This window comes from Stegostoma tigrinum, chromosome 7, assembly GCF_030684315.1.
Source record: "Stegostoma tigrinum isolate sSteTig4 chromosome 7, sSteTig4.hap1, whole genome shotgun sequence".
Classification (NCBI taxonomy): Eukaryota; Metazoa; Chordata; class Chondrichthyes; order Orectolobiformes; family Stegostomatidae; genus Stegostoma; species Stegostoma tigrinum.
The window spans coordinates 10292098-10310438 of NC_081360.1; the positions used below are offsets into that span (position 1 = coordinate 10292098).

At 40.4% G+C, this 18341-nt stretch overlaps 1 protein-coding gene across 10 annotated transcripts in view; it reads right to left on the reverse strand.

The window, feature by feature from the left end:
- The window catches only part of LOC125453796 (zinc finger protein Helios-like), a 231551-nt gene that overhangs the window by 64736 nt on the left and 148474 nt on the right, over positions 1-18341 (reverse strand). For all 10 annotated transcript variants that reach the window (XM_059647043.1, XM_059647047.1, XM_048533748.2 and 7 more), the window contains one exon: positions 11190-11357. In XM_059647043.1, coding sequence (XP_059503026.1) covers positions 11190-11357 — 168 coding nt within the window. The remainder of the gene's footprint in view (positions 1-11189; positions 11358-18341) is intronic.

Below are 18341 nucleotides of genomic sequence, written 5' to 3' on the forward strand. Positions count from 1 at the left end.
CAGATTCTCCAGCATGGGCAGTTCCTACTATCTATGGATCAGAGGGACTTTGATTTACACATCCACAGGTCCCTTATGTAATAGGACAAGTAGACAAAGTGGTTAAAAAGGCATAGGGAATGCTTGTCTTTACTAATCAAGGCATAGAGCTTAAGGGCAGCGAAGTGATCCTGGAACTGTATAAAATGGTGGTTAGGCCACAGCTAGAGTACTAAATGTAGTTCTAGAATCCACATTGTAGGAGGAATGTAAATGCACTGGACAGGGTGCAGACAAAATTTACCAGGTTGTTTTCTGGGCTGGAGAGTTTTAGTAATGAAGAGAGATTGGATAGTCTGGGATTGTTTCCCTTGGAGAACAGGAAATTGAGGGGGTTATGACTGAGACACAGAAAATTATATGGGGGCCACAGGCAGGAAAAAAAATGATTCCCCTTGGTGGAGGGGTCAACGATCACCAGGGAGCATGGATTTATGGTAAAGACATGAGGTTTACAGGACACAATTTTTCCACCCAGACAGTGATGCGAATCTGGAACTCATGCCTGCAAGAGTGATAAAGGCAAAAGCCCTCAGAACATTTAAGAAGTATTTAGATGTATACCTGCAATGCTAGGGCATACATGACTATGGGCCAAGTGCTAGAAAACAGGATTAGAATAATTAGGTGGTTGTTTTTAACTGGCGTAGATTCGACGGGATGAAGGGCCTTTTTCTGTGTTGCTGTGTGAATGAAGATTAATGGGGGGAAATTGGTAAGTGACAACGGGAGGGTCAAAAGTGTTGGAATAAAATGCACGTGCAAATTGCACCATTTCTAAAGCACATAACTTTCATCACAGACACTGACAAAAGATAACACCCAAATTAGGAGGATGTTCTTTTCTGTTGTGTAGAGGTAATGTTTTGAACTTTTGGCAGAATAAAGGGGTATCCCATTAACCATGTGCATATGGAACCGTGCTCAAGTGAATTCTCACCTCCATGGTCCAATGCCCAAGCAATCAGAATTTCTCTAAGGCAGGAGTTGTAATCCAATGAGATCCCATCAAAGTTTAGAATGACATCATATCATGAGCTGATTAGTAACTCAGGATGTCTGAAGTAAGGATAAAAGCCTCAGAGGAAGAGATACAGCTGAAAGTTTGAGAGATCTAGAAGGTATAAGGAAGCAATCTCTAGGACCAGATTCCTAGATAGATGTTTGATAGAGATGTGGGGGTAAGTGGCAGAATGTTTATGGCAGAGCAAGGTAGATACAATCGTCATTAGAGGTCTCTGGAGTACATTTCAATACTGTACTCCCCAGATTTGTGTCGCCATGCACATGAATTTATTGCAGCAAACAGCTCTTTTGTTTGTCACCTCAGGATAGACTATATGAGGTTAGATGAGAAAGTAGAAACGGAGGACAGATATTAACACAGAGAACACTGGAGGAACTCAGTAAGTCTGGCAGCAATGGTGGAGAGAAAAACAGAGTTAACGTTTTTAGTCTGGTATTTCTCTTCTTCAGTCTTCTTTCCATGGTGCTTCATCAGAGTGCAAAGTCACAGGCAAGCCACTGTTCAACATTGAGATTTGTGAAAAGATGTTGGCTGAGTATGGCTGAATCTGAGACAGTTGAAAGTGCTGACAATGGAGACCAAGTAAAATTGATACAGCAAATGGAAAACTGTGGTGTGATGTGAAAAACAGATATCATTAAGGAGTGGGAGAGACCACCATTGAGTGCGTCAACCATTCTGAAGCACAAAGTGAATATCTTGGAAACGTCTGAAGGCAGACCTTCCTGCTAGTACTGAGGAGATTGAGAACAGCTGTCTATCCCAACATGAAAGAAATTTTGCTAATGTGGTTCATGGCAACGCAGCAAAAGAACATTCTCATTTCCAGTCCAATCCTACAGGAAAGAACTGAAGCAGCAAAACCCAACAAATGTTATACACTGCAGTATGAAAACATGTCGAGTTGAAATGCCGATCAGCCATGATTAAATGGTGGAGTGGACTCGATGGGCCGAATGGCCTTACTTCCACTCCTATATCTTATGATCTTATGTTTGACTGTGCTAATTACATTGTGGACTGTTTTCTGCATGGTACTCTTCAGACACAAAAAATGCTGATATTTTCGGAAGATAATTCACAATATTCAAAGTTTTTATCGGAACAAGATCAGGCAGTGGGAAGAAATCAAAAAGTAAAGACATTTTTCACACATTTATTGTGTAGCTATTTTATTTTTATTCATTTTGAGCACATTTACCAGCAAATCAGGTTTCATTTGATCTTCCTCATTTATTTGGAAGCTCCACTCACTTGAATTTGTGGGTAGTCCCCCAGAAATTTGATTTAGCTTGATTTTATTGTCTAAGAGGCAATGCAGCTACCTTCAATTGAATGAGAAGCAATGCAGAAGGTGCCTTAAAATGTCCTGTGAAATTGTTGCATAAATATGCCAAATGTTGGAAGGTAACTTCAGCTGTAATGACGAAAACATGATCCCATAGTGGTTGCGTCTTTGCCAGTAGCTCATTCTAGGGGTCTCCTGGGGACTTTTGTGGGGTATCGCAACCACTCACTTGCAAATGCATTGAGGAGGTCACAGATGCTGTCAATAAAGAGCACATAAATTTGTGAAGTTCCATAAGGAGGCAAGCAAAACACTGGGATTTACTGCAAGGATTCCTGCAGGTACACGGGCTGGACACATATAGCAAATAGTGTTTGCTGGGATAAACAATCTGTCTTCATCAACAGAAAGATTTCCTGTGAACGTTCAGCTGATATGTGATCGTATCAAATCATCCAATTTCATAATGCCAGCCTGGGAGTTCTAATGAGTCCCTACATTCTCAACAACTCACAGGTGGTAATAAGTCTTTGACACATCAGAGTGCAGGGTCGACGCTGGAAGACAGGTTTACTCTTAGAAGAGCTAGAAGACACCAGTTAAGAAAGCACCATGGAGGAGAGGTACAATGCTGTCCATGATTATTCAAGGACTACGACTGAGATGACTGGCCTACTGAAAATGAGCTTGTATCACTCAAGTGGAGCACTTCACTGTTCCCTACAAGTGTCTTGCCTTATTCTTGACTACTGCAGCTTGTACAATCTCACTCATCAAAGCAGGGGAAGACGTTTTAGTGGTAGAAGAGATAGTGGGCTCAGATGAGAGTCGTGACAGGGGCCGAGAAGTTCCCTATTGACATGGCCAGGGAGAACACAGGAAAGTGGTGAGACAAGGCACATAGGCTCATGATAATCTAAAAGTCAACAGATTCCAAGCCTAATAAGCTACTGATATTTCAGTTTTACAGCTTTCTTTTTCAATATCTGCTGACTGGGAGGCTATTGTTTCCTATATTATGATTCCAAACAGATATTTCAAATTAAGGTCCCAGGTTAGAAGAAACGAACTGGCACCTCGTTCTTTATTGACCCATCTCCTCAGTTGGTCTCAAATATGCTCATTTGAAAAAGAATCCCTCCCTTACGGATGTCATGCGGATGACAAAATCACTATGTTTTGACAGTAGCCAAAGTAGAGAGACTTTCTGCAGTTAACAAAAGACTGAGTTTATCAGTTAGTAAATACAGAAGCACCAATTCAACACACACACACACAATTAGGAATTACTGGTGAGCCCAATAAAATGATAACTTCTAAAAGTCATACAGACTAGTCTCTCTGGGTCACTTGTTATGACCAGACCAGGATGAAATGCTTCTTTATTTGCCACTTCTTCAGTTGATAAAGAATACAAAGTGGAGGGTTAATAATTGAACATACAATTTTAGGATTCTTGGCTGCACAATCAGTTGAAATACTTCTGCCTTATATCATTTTTCTGGTGGCTAGCCAGCAACTATTGCAGACCAAAAGAGTTCTTCTATTGTTCTGTTCCCTTCTGACCAAATTGCTGGCCAGTTGGCTTTTACCATTCAGGGCAAGAGAATCCCATTACCTGAAATACAGCGGTGACTAGAGGATGGTTCTTCAACTATGACCTTCACAGTGCAACGGCACTCAAACCCAGACTAGTACAAATGAACTTCAGTTAACTAGCATACCAAGAGTACATACAGGCCAAGGTTGTAGTTAGTTTTTAACCTTCTTTTGCACATGCCTGGAAGGACAAAACAACAAAAAAAATCTGCAACTGCATACTGTTAAAGAAAGAAGTGATTCTCAACGTCCTCATTATTTCTTCCTGATGTGACGCCCTCTCTGTTGGAATGTTGTATCTGCCAGCCAAACTTCAATGAGTCCCACATAGAACTTTGCCACACGGCACATAATTAATGTTTTCAGTCTTTGATTTTACTACTAACAGTCCTCTTTTAACTAATTAAAAGTTAATAATATCCGCAGTACTTCAAGATTTGGATCTGTAATCATAATACCCTGCATGCATCAATCAGTAAAGAAACAGATCTTACATAAATTACTTGCAACAGAACCTGCACAACATTGGGAGCTTGACGGAAATCATGACTGTGATTGTGGCCCTCGGCTCAAGCAAGCCATACACATTCTGCAATGAAAGCCATATACTGTCTTGATTTGGCCTGGATGTGCATACACTATCTTGATACCTGTTTTAAATGGTGACAAGACATTGTTGAAATCTAATGTTCCCTCTGCAGTCACTTAGATGTTCCATGCATGTCATCCGGTTCGGGAAGTCACTACTGCGCAATAGCTTTGGAGGGCTGCACAGTGGCAGGAAAAATTACAGGAATTATAATTGAGAACTCTAAGGTGAATATAGGAAAAAGAAGCAAGAGTAGGCCATTGGGACTCTCGAACATGCTCTAGCATTCTCCTGATTCATGGCTGATCTTCTGACACAACACCTTCTTATTCTTGGATAATGGGAACTGCAGATGCTGGAGAATCCAAGATAACAAAGTGTGAAGCTAGATGAACACAGCAGGCCAAGCAGCATCTCAGGAGCACAAAAGCTGACATTTTGGACCTAGACCCTTCATCAGAGCTCTTGAGATGCTGCTTGGCCTGCTGTGTTCATCCAGCTTCACACTTTGTTACCTTCTAATTCTTACACTCCTTTACATTTTCTTTTCTTGAACTACCAAGTTTTGTAGTTAAGCATTCTCATTGTGCCTCCACTTTCTGGGTGGGAAACTTCCAAACATAGTTCCCTGAAAGAAAGATGTCCTGCACACCTTGATTGTTTACTGGATGCCTCTTATTTTGTTACAAAGTCCCCTGGCTTTGGAAATCCCTGCCTGGGATCATCACATTCTAATGGAGAAAATGCTCCACAATTTTAAATTCACTAAAACCATATCATCACAGGTAATAAGACGACACCAAACATACAAGCAGTGCAACTACACTTACTGCAGTGAAAACTACTTTAATTGATTGAACACCCATGCACTCATATGCTCAACTGCTTTACTTTGCTTATGTTAACGTCTTGGGCAAACCACCATGGCTGAAGTGGAGACAGCCTGTCATAAGTTATGCTGAACTGTGATGAATTTGTTACCCATTCTCTGGGGCTTGTCCTTGAAGGTTCCAGTTTGCTGAGAGTCTCCTGCACACACGCTGGAACACTTCCCTTGATATGACTTAGTGAAGGTAATGAGATCACTGGCATGAGCTCTGAAATGTCCTGAGATAAAGTGTCCAGAATGTCTAGCTGGGTGCTCCTCCTTCTTCTAGTGTACAAGAGCACATCCCTGAATCCTTGAAAAAAAACTGGCATTGGAAGGAGTTTGAATACTTCATTTCTCATTTGCCTTGCTTTAGGTCCAGTGCACTATGGCTACTGTTACGGAGCACTGATCCAAGCCCATAACTGACAGCTACTTGTGTTCTGCTGAACCTGGGTTTCCAAGGCAGTTACAATCCTTTCTATGGAGACAGAAGTGTTGGCACACAGAGCCAGGACATCAGACAAAGGTTGAAAGGCCTGCTCCATCTAAGGCTAAAAATTGCAAATGGTCTTGGCAGCTCTGCCTGATATTCCGCTGTCTATCTCTCCATCTTCAGAGATTCATTCTCTGCACTGAGGTCTATAATGCCATAAGGCTGTGTGGCACAGGAACAGAAGTAGACCATTCAACACATCAATTCTGCTCTGCCATTAAATCAGATCACGGCTGATTTTATAATCAGTATGGTGGTCACCATGGGCATGGTCTCCAGCAATCTTCCAAGTAAGTGTCAGAGAACTCAGCTGTCATTCCCTCTACCAGTGGTTAGCTGGTGTCATTCAGTGATATGTTCACCATTTGTGACCTTAAGTCTAATCTAGAATGTGCATCCACAAAGGTGAATGTGCTGGTGGAAGGTGCAGGTGAACATCACACTAGTACATTCTCTGAAGTTTAGGAGATATCAACCTCAAAGGTGGTGGTAAAGATGGTACTTGAGGAGGGTGTAGATTGCAGATAGGGTAAGGCTGCCTACTCTTTTTTTCCCCTTCCATTGGTTTTTACTGCCTAGAATAGTGAAAAGAAAGATTTAGTTGATGGTATGTGCACTGTCTTATCTAAACAGCTTTACTCTGTTGACCCATCAGACAATAGCAGACTGCAGGTATTTTCACTGGCCTATTTCTCCCTGAGTGCAGACACAGTCACATCGCCCACTTCCAGCTCTGTGGCCTCCTCCTCAAACGGGTTGAGGATTTGAATATCTTCCATCCTTCTGCCAGTCGAGCCCACTCCCTCTTATTATGCTTGTTCTTCTGCAGATAGACAAAGCAAATAATTGAACATCATCTGTATTTGTGCATTAGCACTTCATGAGAATGCATGCCAACGCCAGCTCCTGAGCCTACCCCAGTATATGAACAGGAACTGTACTGGCTTGAAACCAGTAGAAAACTGATAGTAAGAGGTGACCAGCACATCCTCAGTACACATTTTCCATCTGGTGCTGAGGCTTGCACATTATCTTCCTCTTTGACATCTCTCTAAATGGGCACAGTTAGATTTCATGATGGTCCTACGACTGTCACTTTGTGATAAAAGTTCGTTGCACTTACCTTTGTGGAACATGGGGGATTGCTCACCCTTGAGTTGCTTTGGAGCCAGATTTTTCTCTGGGCTGCAATCTCTATCCTGTCTGCCTATGCCTGATGGGAAGGCTTCCTGCTCTCATAACTGGGGAATAGAAGAAGGAGCACAACCTGCAGTGAGGCATCACTGAACCATGCTGCCACTAAGCTTGCCAGTGACATGTGCAGGAGCATAATGTCCAACCCAGGCTGCAGTGATGTTTCTAGCTTGGAGTGAGTGAATGGCTGGGCACATTAAGTATGCTGCCCGCACTTTTGGTCCCAGAAGATGGCAGCAACGACGAGAACCTCTTGTCTGCCAAAATACACGAGGTGTCACTGTAGTCTGAGACACTGATCTTTACATTGTGGAGGTTCAATGTCAACTTTCAGATATTTCTTCCTACCTCCCCCAGACTATGAGCCCACTTCCGAACATTAAGCCATTGTTGCCAGGACTGTCACTGACATCATTACGTCCAGAGATCTTCCTACCACTGCCTCCAACCTTACTGTCTCCCAAACCGGGACAGCCCACTTTGATGTATTTCCCAAAATCCACAAACCAGATTGCCTTGGTGGTGTCATCGTATCAGCTTGCTCTTCCCCCACCTGGCTCATTTCCTCCTATCTTGACTCCATCGTCTTTCCACATTTCAAGACCCTGCCCACCTACATGCGGAATTCCTCTGGTGCCCTCCACAATACTGACAATTTTCAGTTCCCTGGCCCTAACCGCCTCTTGTTCACCATGGATGTCTAATCTCACTATACCTCCATTCCCCACGAGGATAGTCTGAGAGCTCTCATCTTCTTCCTCAAGCACAGGCCTGAACAATCCCCATCCACCACCAACTCTCCTCGGCTTGGCTGTACTTGCTCTCTCACAGAACAATTTCTGCTTTAATTCACCTCACTTTTGCCAAGTCAAAGGAATGGCTATAGGCAACCGCTTGGATCCCAGCTTTGCCTGCCTCTCCATGGGGTATGTGGAACAATCCTCGTTCCAGTCATATGCTGGCCCCCTTCCACAACTTTTTTCTCGATACATCAATGACTATTTCAGTACTGCTTCAGGCTTCAGCCAGGAGCTTGAAAAATTTGTTTATTTTGCCTCCAATTTCCACTCCTTGATAATCTTCACATTGTCCATTTCTGACACTTCTCTTCTTTTCCTTGACCTCTCTGCCTCCATTTCAGGGAATAAACTATCCACTGTCGTCCACTACAAAGCCATTGACTTCCACAGCTACCTTCACTATAGCTCTTCACCACCCATGTCCTGCAAGGATTCCATCCCATTCTCCCATTCCCCTTCACCTACATCGTATCTGTTCAGATGATGCCACCTTCCAATACAGCATTGGCTTCCCTCTTCCATGACTGTGGTTTCCTAGCCTCTGTGGTTGAAAGGGCCTTCAACTACTTCTGACCTATCACCCATGAATCCACCTCTGCCCCTTCCCATCACTGACAACATGATTGGGTCCCCCTTGTCCTCACTTTTCATCCTACCAGTCTCTGCATTCAAAAGGTCATTCGCTGCCATTTCAGAAAACTCCAGCAAAATGTCACCCCCAAAACATATTTTCCCCTCACTCCCCGGTCTGCATTTTGCAGGGATCATTTCCTCCAGGACACCCAAGCCCATTCATCGGCTACTAACATCATGCCCCCTTTCCCATGGCACCTTCCCATGTAACCAGAGAAGATGCAATACCTGCCCCTTCACTTCCTACCTGCTCACCATCCAAGAGCGTAAACAATTTTTTTCAGATGGAAAGCAGCGTTTTACTTGTACCCCCTCCAATATGGTGTATTGTATTCACTGCACAAGATGCGGCCTACTCTACATTAGAGAAACCAAACGCAGACTGGGTGACCAATTGGCAGAACACCTCCAATCTGTGTGCAAGCATGACTCTGATCTTCCCATAGCCGGTCATTTTAACACAGTGTCCTGCTCACATGCCCACTCATCTGTCCTTGACATGCTGTCGTGCTCCAGTGAATCTTGGCACAAACTGGAAGAACAAAACCTCATCTTCAGAATAGGCATTTCATAACTTTCTGGCCTTGAGTTCAACACCTTCAAACTGTGAATGAACTCCCATTTCTTGCCATTCTTTGAGCTTTACTCGTTACATTCTCTGTCATCATGTCCTCTCTCCCCGGCCCCCACCCCAGTGGGACTGCCTCTTCTTTCCATCAGGCAGTTAGACTCACCATTGTTCTGCCACTCTCACTTTCCAATAACTATCCTGTTAACTATCAACACCCTTTCTCCTCCAGCACTCTTCAATCCACCTTTACCACCCCACCCCAACAACAGCATAAAAGCTGCCCCCTCCACACTCACGTCAGCTCTGATGAAGAGTCATCTAGACTTGAAATGTTAGTTTGCTCTCTCTCCATGGATGCTGCCTGATCCAATGTGAACTCCAGCATTTGTTGTTTACAATACAGCTTCTGCCATCCTTCTCACACATGCATATTGAACAAGTTGAGAATTGTGCATTCACGCAAGCAACAGGAACTGATGGAAGGTTCTGTCTAGAGTATGTGGAATAATTTTTAAATGTTATACAATACTGTAACCAATGGCTGAAATACTTAATGGCAGGCAGTAATTGTAACCTTTGAGATGGCAAATTGAGGCCAAATTAACAATGATAAATTTCTAGAATGAAAATGAAAATATAAAACTGCTAATAAAACCACTGCAAAAAAAATCATTATTGTTAACCAAATTGAAATAATCTGCTTAAATTAAGCTTTCAAAAATCATATGATTAAATACTGAGCTCAGTTCTTTTAAAAATCCAAATGCTGTCATATTACAGATTGGAAGGCATCAATGGCTCCATTCTCAAACTCGCAAAGATAAATATATTAGATAGGAAGTGATCTTTTAGATATGTTTTCACATTTTTAAAAAAAAGCTTGTTTTTTTCTTCGAAATGGATGGGGACCAAGCTAACAAACAATAATGATCAAATTATTCACCTAACTCCATGTTGTTTAAAGAATAGCAGAGGAAATAGGATTAAAAAAAGGGACAAAAGTAAGGACAAGAAGAGCGAAGTGCTCACTCATTTTTATGTTAAAAGTTAAATTTTAGACATTTAGGAGGCAATTTTAACACAGACTACCATTCAGACACTGACAGGATCAGGTGCAATGTTTGTTTTAGACCCAATTTAATTTCCACTTTGTTGATCTCACTGGACAGTAATATGACAAGGTGTAAAACTGGCATCTCATTCAGTTTCATCAGCAAATGAAGGCTAAAATGTACCCCCATAGATTATGATTAATATTACAAGAATAAAGGTATTTATCATGTTTGAATAGCTTTATTATTGCATAATTCTTTATTGCAATGTTGCAGTATGTGCACTGTAAAACAAACAAATCCAGGCAACTAGCTGAATCAAGAATTATCCTGAACCTGCCAGCAATCCAAACGTTATGTGTGTCTGCCCAAAAAATTCCTACCTCTGAACACAACATATTATTTCCTTCCATAAGAGCAAACAGGCTAAAATAGCATTCCTCACATGCTGATACTTTACATTACACCATATGAGCAATAACAAACTAAAAGTCAAACTAAGCCATATACAAATGATTTTTAAAAATTACATAACTATTGAAAAACCTACAGATTCATACTTCAGAATGTTGAAAGCACAAGTACCATAAAGCAACCACCTTCAACCGCGCAATACATCAAACAGTATCATGCCTAAAAACAACATGGTTCTTTACTGTCAAACATAACTACAGAAAGAGAAACTAGAAATTATTACAATATATCATGCTCACTTTGGCAGAATTTGCAGCAGCTTTCTCCAGTTAAAGTGGTACCTTCTTAAAATATAATGTTCATTTTGTAAGGTACTTCATTCTCCGTTTTTCAAATTGAAAGTTGGATAACTCCAGTTAACCCAGGTACACAATACTTCACAACAACATGGATCACTTGTATGTTACATAAATATTTATTGGATAATATTATGCATGCTTAATTAGTCAGGGAAACATTGGGGGTTTCCATTCCTGACAAGATTGAAACTGCGGCTAGAGACCTGCAATGACCAAACGTAGGCAGAAAGGCTGCAATTCACATAGCCATGTGAACTTACCAGAATGCGTCCTTAGGTGCCCAGTCAGTGCATCTCGCCTCCTGCAGGCATAGCTGCAGAAAGGACATTTAAAGGGTTTCTCTCCAGTATGCAACTTGATGTGCCTCAGTAGGTTTCCTTTTTGAGTAAATGAAGCACCACACTGGTTGCAGCGGAAGGGCCGTTCACCTGTAACACATAAAAGCAAGATTGCACACCTGTGATCAAAAGCAGAGTTCAGGAAAACAGGTGCATTACCATGGCAGACATTGTTTCCATGGTAGCAGCTTTAAAGTCTTACCATTAATACATGTCCCAGAAAAAGTATAACTGGAAGAAGTAGCTTGTAGGAGCTTTTGAGAAAGTGGTACGAAGGTGTTCGATCTGAAATACCCGGTTGAAATGACAGGTGATAAGATTTCAACTAGATTTTATGTGCAATACAATCTTTAGAAAAATTGTTGACAAACAGGCTTACATGAAGCAAACAGGAAAACAAATTGTCCCCATGATCACTGAAACACACTTGGTTAATGACTGTATTTGCTAATCTAAGGTTTTGGAGTATCTGCTAAAGTTAATTCTGTTGTTAATATCTGCAGCCCTACAATTGCACTGAGACTGTCATAGTATTGTTGAGACTAGCCAGATTTCAATCTTTGTGGGCTACTTATTGCATGCCCCAGCATCCCGTGGACCACATTTAAAAGGTACAGTACAGAACTTCAAAGTGAATAAATGCTTTTGCAGAATATACCTCCTAAGCAAAATTAAACACTTTGAATAAAAATTAGTTTTTTGTTATTTGAAATGTGATAAATATGACCAACAAGTAGTTTGGGTTTAAGCTAAATACATAGTTAAGTATTGAAAGGTGAAACACAACTATATTAATATGATTCTTTTCACTGGGCACTGGTGTTGGAAGACATTATATTGATTCATACTATCTTCCATTTACAATGCCGTTGGACTATTGCAGTGATTATTTATTTATACAATCTGTCGGTCTGTACCCAGCAGTCATTGCTATCAGTGGTAGTGACAACAGATTTCACTGCTGGACCTACTACTGTTAGTGTTTGTACACTGAACGCTCAAACCCAGCTACCCAAAAACTGGCGTTCTTTGAAACCTAGCCATTTTTTAATTAATCTTTTCTTGTTTTCAACAGGTTGTATTGATGTAGGGAAGTGAAGGAAAGCAAAGAGAGTTATTCAATGCAATAGAGGAGAAGTGAATTAGTATCAGCAGCAACATGGCCATTAAACTATCGTATTTTACAATCCTATTGCTTGGTTTTCCTGCATACTCTCTGTTCACTGAGCTAAGGCATTCCAATTTGAGTTAAAAAATTTTTCAAAAGTTTTGAGGCTGCTAGATTCGACAGTGTGAACCTGTAACAATCAATGTAAGAATTAAAAATTGAAAACATGTTGCATAAATAAAAACACAACCAAACTGCAATTAATTATGTCAAATGAATTATAAAGCAATGCATTGCAGATATGACTTAGCAACTTTATAGCTTTACTGGACAAAATGTTGATTTCTGACATGCCCCTAGAAGTCAAATTTTCAAGTCATTATAACCTCTTCATCCAGTCAATCATTACCATTCAATTACAATGCAAGTAAATAATTGGAAACTAATATCAGAACCAGCAAATCAACATTTGACTTTTATTCAAAGTTATGTTTGAGCCCTGCCTCAGCATTTAAAATGATTAAATAATTTTTGGTTTATTTTGGATCATCTGCCATTGGTGACTTCTCTCAATCCCATTGACTATAATCATTCATGTTATGTCATGTTTTGAGTGTTTTGCCCAAAGGCAGGTCTTTAACTGTCTGCTGATGTTTTATCCTAAGCTATTTCAGGTTTTGTAAACAGTGGTTTGCCATTTGCATTCTCAGGGTCAGTGCAAGGAAGCAGGCCCCTAGACTTCTGCACCTGTACTGTTTTATTGGTTCTGATTTGATTTGTATTAAACTGGTTGAAAAAGAACTTTGTTTTTAAAGGAACAAACCTGAGAAGCAAAAAGGTTACGCTACAAAGAGGTTTAGTTGAACTATATTTAATTGTGTGTACCACGTAGTTCTTGTCTCCAAAATACACTTTGTTTCTGGAGGCATTGAGGAAGGCAAAAATTCCATTTACACAGATTCAAGAAATGACACGTAATAGCTATGGGGAAAAAAAGTGGGCAGTCTGCAGCTTTTTTTCTTTAGGAAAAGAATACCAAGAGGTGAGTGAATAGGTGATTTTGAAAATCTAGAAGAGATGGATGTGATAGATTTAGAGAAGGTGTTTCCACTTGTGGGAGTTCAAAAGTAAAGATTGTAGAAATAAGGTGGTAACTAATAAATCTGACAGAGAATCCAAGAAATACCTCTTCACCAAGTGAGTGGTTAAAATGTGCAACTTGCTACTGCAAGAAGTAGCTGAAGTGACTTACATAGGTGCTTTTACGGAAGAGCGAGATAAGTACCAGTGGCAGAAATGAACAGGAGTGCATGCCGACAAGGTTACATGAAATAGGGTGAGGGTGTTTTGTATGGAGTACAAACACTAGTCACTTGGGCTGAATGTTTATAAAGGGATAGACTTTGCAGCAGTAAGGCTGGATCCTGTTAACTACACTTTCTGATCCATGTTTCCATTTGAAACATTTTTCCCCACTATGTTGCTAGAAGTCCAAGCTGATTACCCCACAGCTAGAATAACCGGACTTTTGGAGCCTCGGTGAGCAATGCAATCAAGTTTGTATCACTTTAACTAATAGGATGCAAGGACTGGGGAAAAAAAAGCAAAGAAAGGGCTGAGCAGGTGAGTTAGAGTCAGATCTAGCACTGAAACATAAAAAATGGGTATGAGGGAATGAATTAACCAGGAGATGAAAAAAACAAAAGCAAAATATATATAGTGAGTCAAAGTTTGTAATTTTTAAGATCACCCAAAGCAAGTCATAACCTGAAAGAATGAGACTCTACATTCAACTCTTTACTTTCGGGGCAAGCTTGATTGGCAATCATTCTCAAGGACCATGTAATGGAAAGAGTGTTTGGTACTGGGCTTACATTCATGTGGCAAGTTTATTGAGGAATTAATGTCTAAATTTAACAAGTTCATCAAAATTATGGATAGGTTAAACAAAAAAATGATTTCTGTGAAACCAAAGGCAGAGTGGTGCAACTTAGTCAAAAACTTGTAGTGATTCACAATTCACAGGGTATCTCTTCATTACTTCAAGCTGTGGCCAATTTACATATTAACAGTGTGGATAGCATTCAGACATCATTATTTTACAGGCAAAGATCTAGCTCTGTAAAATCTTAATTGCAGGCTGGGCCTAAATATTCAATAGCACAGCCACATTGATTGTTTAAACAGGTAGATCGTTTCAGGTAAATTCATTTCAAACTGAACAATGTGGATGTCTGAATCTTCACGTTACTCCTTCGAAAGGTGGTAAGGAAGGGAACTATAGATTGACAAGCCTGACATCAGTGATGGCAAGTCATTAGATGGGATCTTGAGGGGAAAGGATTTAGATGTCTTTGGAAAGGCAAGGGCTGATTATGGATAGTCAACATGGCTTTGTGTATGGGAAATCATGTATCACTAACTTGATCGAGTTTTGTGAAGAAGTAACAAAGAGGATTAAAAGCTGAAAAGAACTGCAGATGGTGTAAATCAGTAACAAAAACAGAAGTTGCTGGAAAAACTCAGCAGGTCTGGCAGCATCTGCGAAGATAAAAATCAGAGTTAATGTTTCGGATCAGGTGAGTCTTCCTCACAAATGGACTGAGGGTCTGAGTAAGGGTCATTGGACCCGAAACATTAACTATGATTTGTTCTTCGCAGATGCTGCCTGACCTGCTGAGCTTTTCCAGTGTCTTCTGTTTTTGTAATGAGGAGGACTGATGAGGGCAGAGTGGTGGATATGATCTATATGGACTTCATAAGGCATTTGAAAAGGTTCCTCATGGTGGACTTGTTAGCAAGGTTAGATCACATGGAATACAGGAACAACTAACCATTTAGATACAGAACCGGCTAAAGGTAGAAGACAGAATGGTGGTGGAGGATTGTTTTTCACACTGGAGGCCTGTGGCCAGTAGTGTGCCATAAGGTTGGTGCTGGGTCCACTGCCTTTCAGTATTTACATAAATGATTTGGATGTGAACATAGGAGGTATGGTCAGTAAATTTGCAGGTAACGTCAAAATTGGAGATGTAGTGGCCAGCAAATAAGGCTATCCCAGAGTACAGTGGGGTCTTGAGCAGATGGGCCAATGGGCCAATGTGTAGCAGATGGATTTTAATTTAGATAAACGTGAGGTGCTGCATTTTGGAAAAGCAAATCAGGTCAAGACTTAAGGGGAAGGTCCTGGGAAGTGTTGCTGAATAAGGAGACCTTGGAGTGCAAGTTTGTAGCTCTTTGAAAGTAGAGTCCCAGGTAGACAGAATAGTGAAGAAGGTGTTTGGTGTGCTTGTCTTTATTGGTCAGAGTTAGGAGGTCATGGCATGGCTGTACAGGACATTGGTTAGGCCACTTTTGGAGTATAGCATGCAGTTCTGGTCTCCCTGCTATAGGAAGGATGTTGTGAAACTTGAAAGGATTCAGAGAGGCTATTTTCCCCAGAGCATCAGAGGCTGAGGGTGATGTTATAAAGATTTATAAAATCATGAGGGGCATGAGTAGGGTAAATAGACAAGGTCTTTTCCCCAAGGTGGGGGAGTCCAAAACCAGACAGCATAGGCTTAAGGTGAGAGGGAAAAGATTTTAAAAAACACCTAAGGGGCAACTTTTTCATGCAGAAAGTGGTGCGTGAATGGAATAAGCTGCCAAAGGAAGTGGTGGAGGCTGGTTAAAAAACAGCATTTAAAAGACATCTGGATGGGTAAATCAGCAGAAAAGTATTAAAGGGATATGGACTAAATGCTGGCAAATGGGACTAAATTAATTTTGGATATCTGTTTGGCCTGGACGAGTTAGACTGAAGGGTCTGCTTCCATGCTGTACATTTCAATCACTCTAAGTCACATGCCTTTGAGGCTTGTGTTCCTATTTCATAGGACCTGCTTAGGTTTCCATTTTAATTTCAATACATAATACCTTTGTATTAATGAATGATTTCTCCTTGCCTGAAGGTGTGGTAATTTGTGGAAAATTTACCATAAGTAACAAATCCTTGCTGCAAATTATGTTCAATCCACTCAATTTAGATGGCATGAAAACATGAAAGAAATTGCATATAAAGAGAATACTGTAATAGCTAAGAAACGGGATTTGCAGCACTTCATAAATAAAAAAAGTAGCATTCTTATTTGTTCTTTAAAGTTATTCATCTTTTATACATGAGAATGCCTAAGTATGTTTCATTCTAATATCTTACACTCAGCTCCAATCAATGCTTCATAATATCTTTATTTTGATGTAAATTTACTAATTCTTCAGAATTCGTGAGAAATTTACTAAGAATTTGGAATGTTGTTTTGTGAACTGTTTTCCAAAAGTAGATTTTATGAAACATTTTGCATCATCTGTCTTGGTAAAGTTAAGCGTCAAGCAAAATACTGGATGAGATGGAAATCTAACTTAAAACAGCCCTTTTTTTTAATTTCAGTTGGTGGTCATTGATGTGAAATGTTTCTTTTTTTACAGATTCTGCATGATCCAATGTGTATTTCTAACATTAAGCTTGAGGTTTATAAGGTGTTATTTCCCATATGTTTATCAGAAGTAGACATAAATAATTTTCTGAATTACTTTCAGTCTAAATTCAGTGTAATCATAAACTTCAAAGTAACTGGATGGAAAGTCATTAATGTATTTTCAGGATATTAGAGAGTAATGTAAAGACCATAGTGTTATAAAGCAGAGTGGCATCAGTTTTTTTTTAACATAATGGACATAAATATTTTCATAGAATCACAGAATCCCTGTAGTCTGGAAGCAGGCCATTCAACCTAGCATGTCCACACCGAGCCTCCAAACAGAATCTCACCCCCATCCTTTAAACCCCACATTTCCCATGACTTATCGACTTAGCCTGCACATCCCTGAACACTATGGGCAATGTAGTGTGGCTAGTGCTGCACATCTTTGAACTGTGGGAGGAAACCAGAGCACCCAGAGGAAACCCACATGGATATGGAGAGAATCTGCAAACTCCATACAGATGGTCACCTGAGGCTGGAATCGAACCCAAGTCCCTGGCACCGTGAGGCAGCAGTACTAACTGCTGTGTCCTCGTGCCACGTATTTTAAAATTAGTTGGTACAGTCCCTTCACAATGCCTTTGGAAAGTTCTGTGTTATATTCTTGATGTACAGACCACTGTACAATTAGACAATTTATTTTATAATTAATATATTAAGTGACCATACAGTGACTACTGCAGTAAGGTCAAACAGTGTAATGACTATAAGCAAATATCTTCTTATTCATTCACTGGATGAGGGCATCACTGGCCAGCATTTATTGCCCATCTCTAATTGCCCAAAGAAAGGATAAGAGTCAACCACACTGTTGTGGGTCTGGAGCTACATCTAGGTCAGACCAGGTAAGGACAGCAGTTTCCTTCCCCAAAGGACATTAGTGAACTATGTGGGTTTTTCCTGACAACCGACGATGGATTCATGGTCATCATTAACATGGTCATGGTTAACCTTAATTCCAGATATGTTTGAAGTTAAATTCCACCATCTGCTACAGCTGGATTCGAACCTGGGTCTCCAGGACATTATCGGAGTCTCTGTGTTAACAGTCCAGTGATAATGCCACTAAGGCTCCCCCTACGTACACTTGTAAATGCATATGTATGAAGGATGTAACAACTTTTCAATTGTGTGAGTGAAAAATGTACCACTGTAAGTATACCATCAATGATCACTCCATTATGTCTTGTACAAAAAAAAATGATAAAGTACTGAGTGAGTGTGTGGTCAGGTTACAGAATGTCACGCAATCTTTGCAAAAAATAATTAAGTATTGGAAATAACTAATACAAGAGTAAGTACCAATATGTGGGGAAGGATAAAGTTTAAGCTGTCGGCAATGATCCAATGGCTTCTTTGGAGCATGGGCCAGTTACTTGAAACTAAAACCAATTTTGTGACTACTAATCTTGGTGCATTTTTTCAACTCGTTAGATATGTTAATTT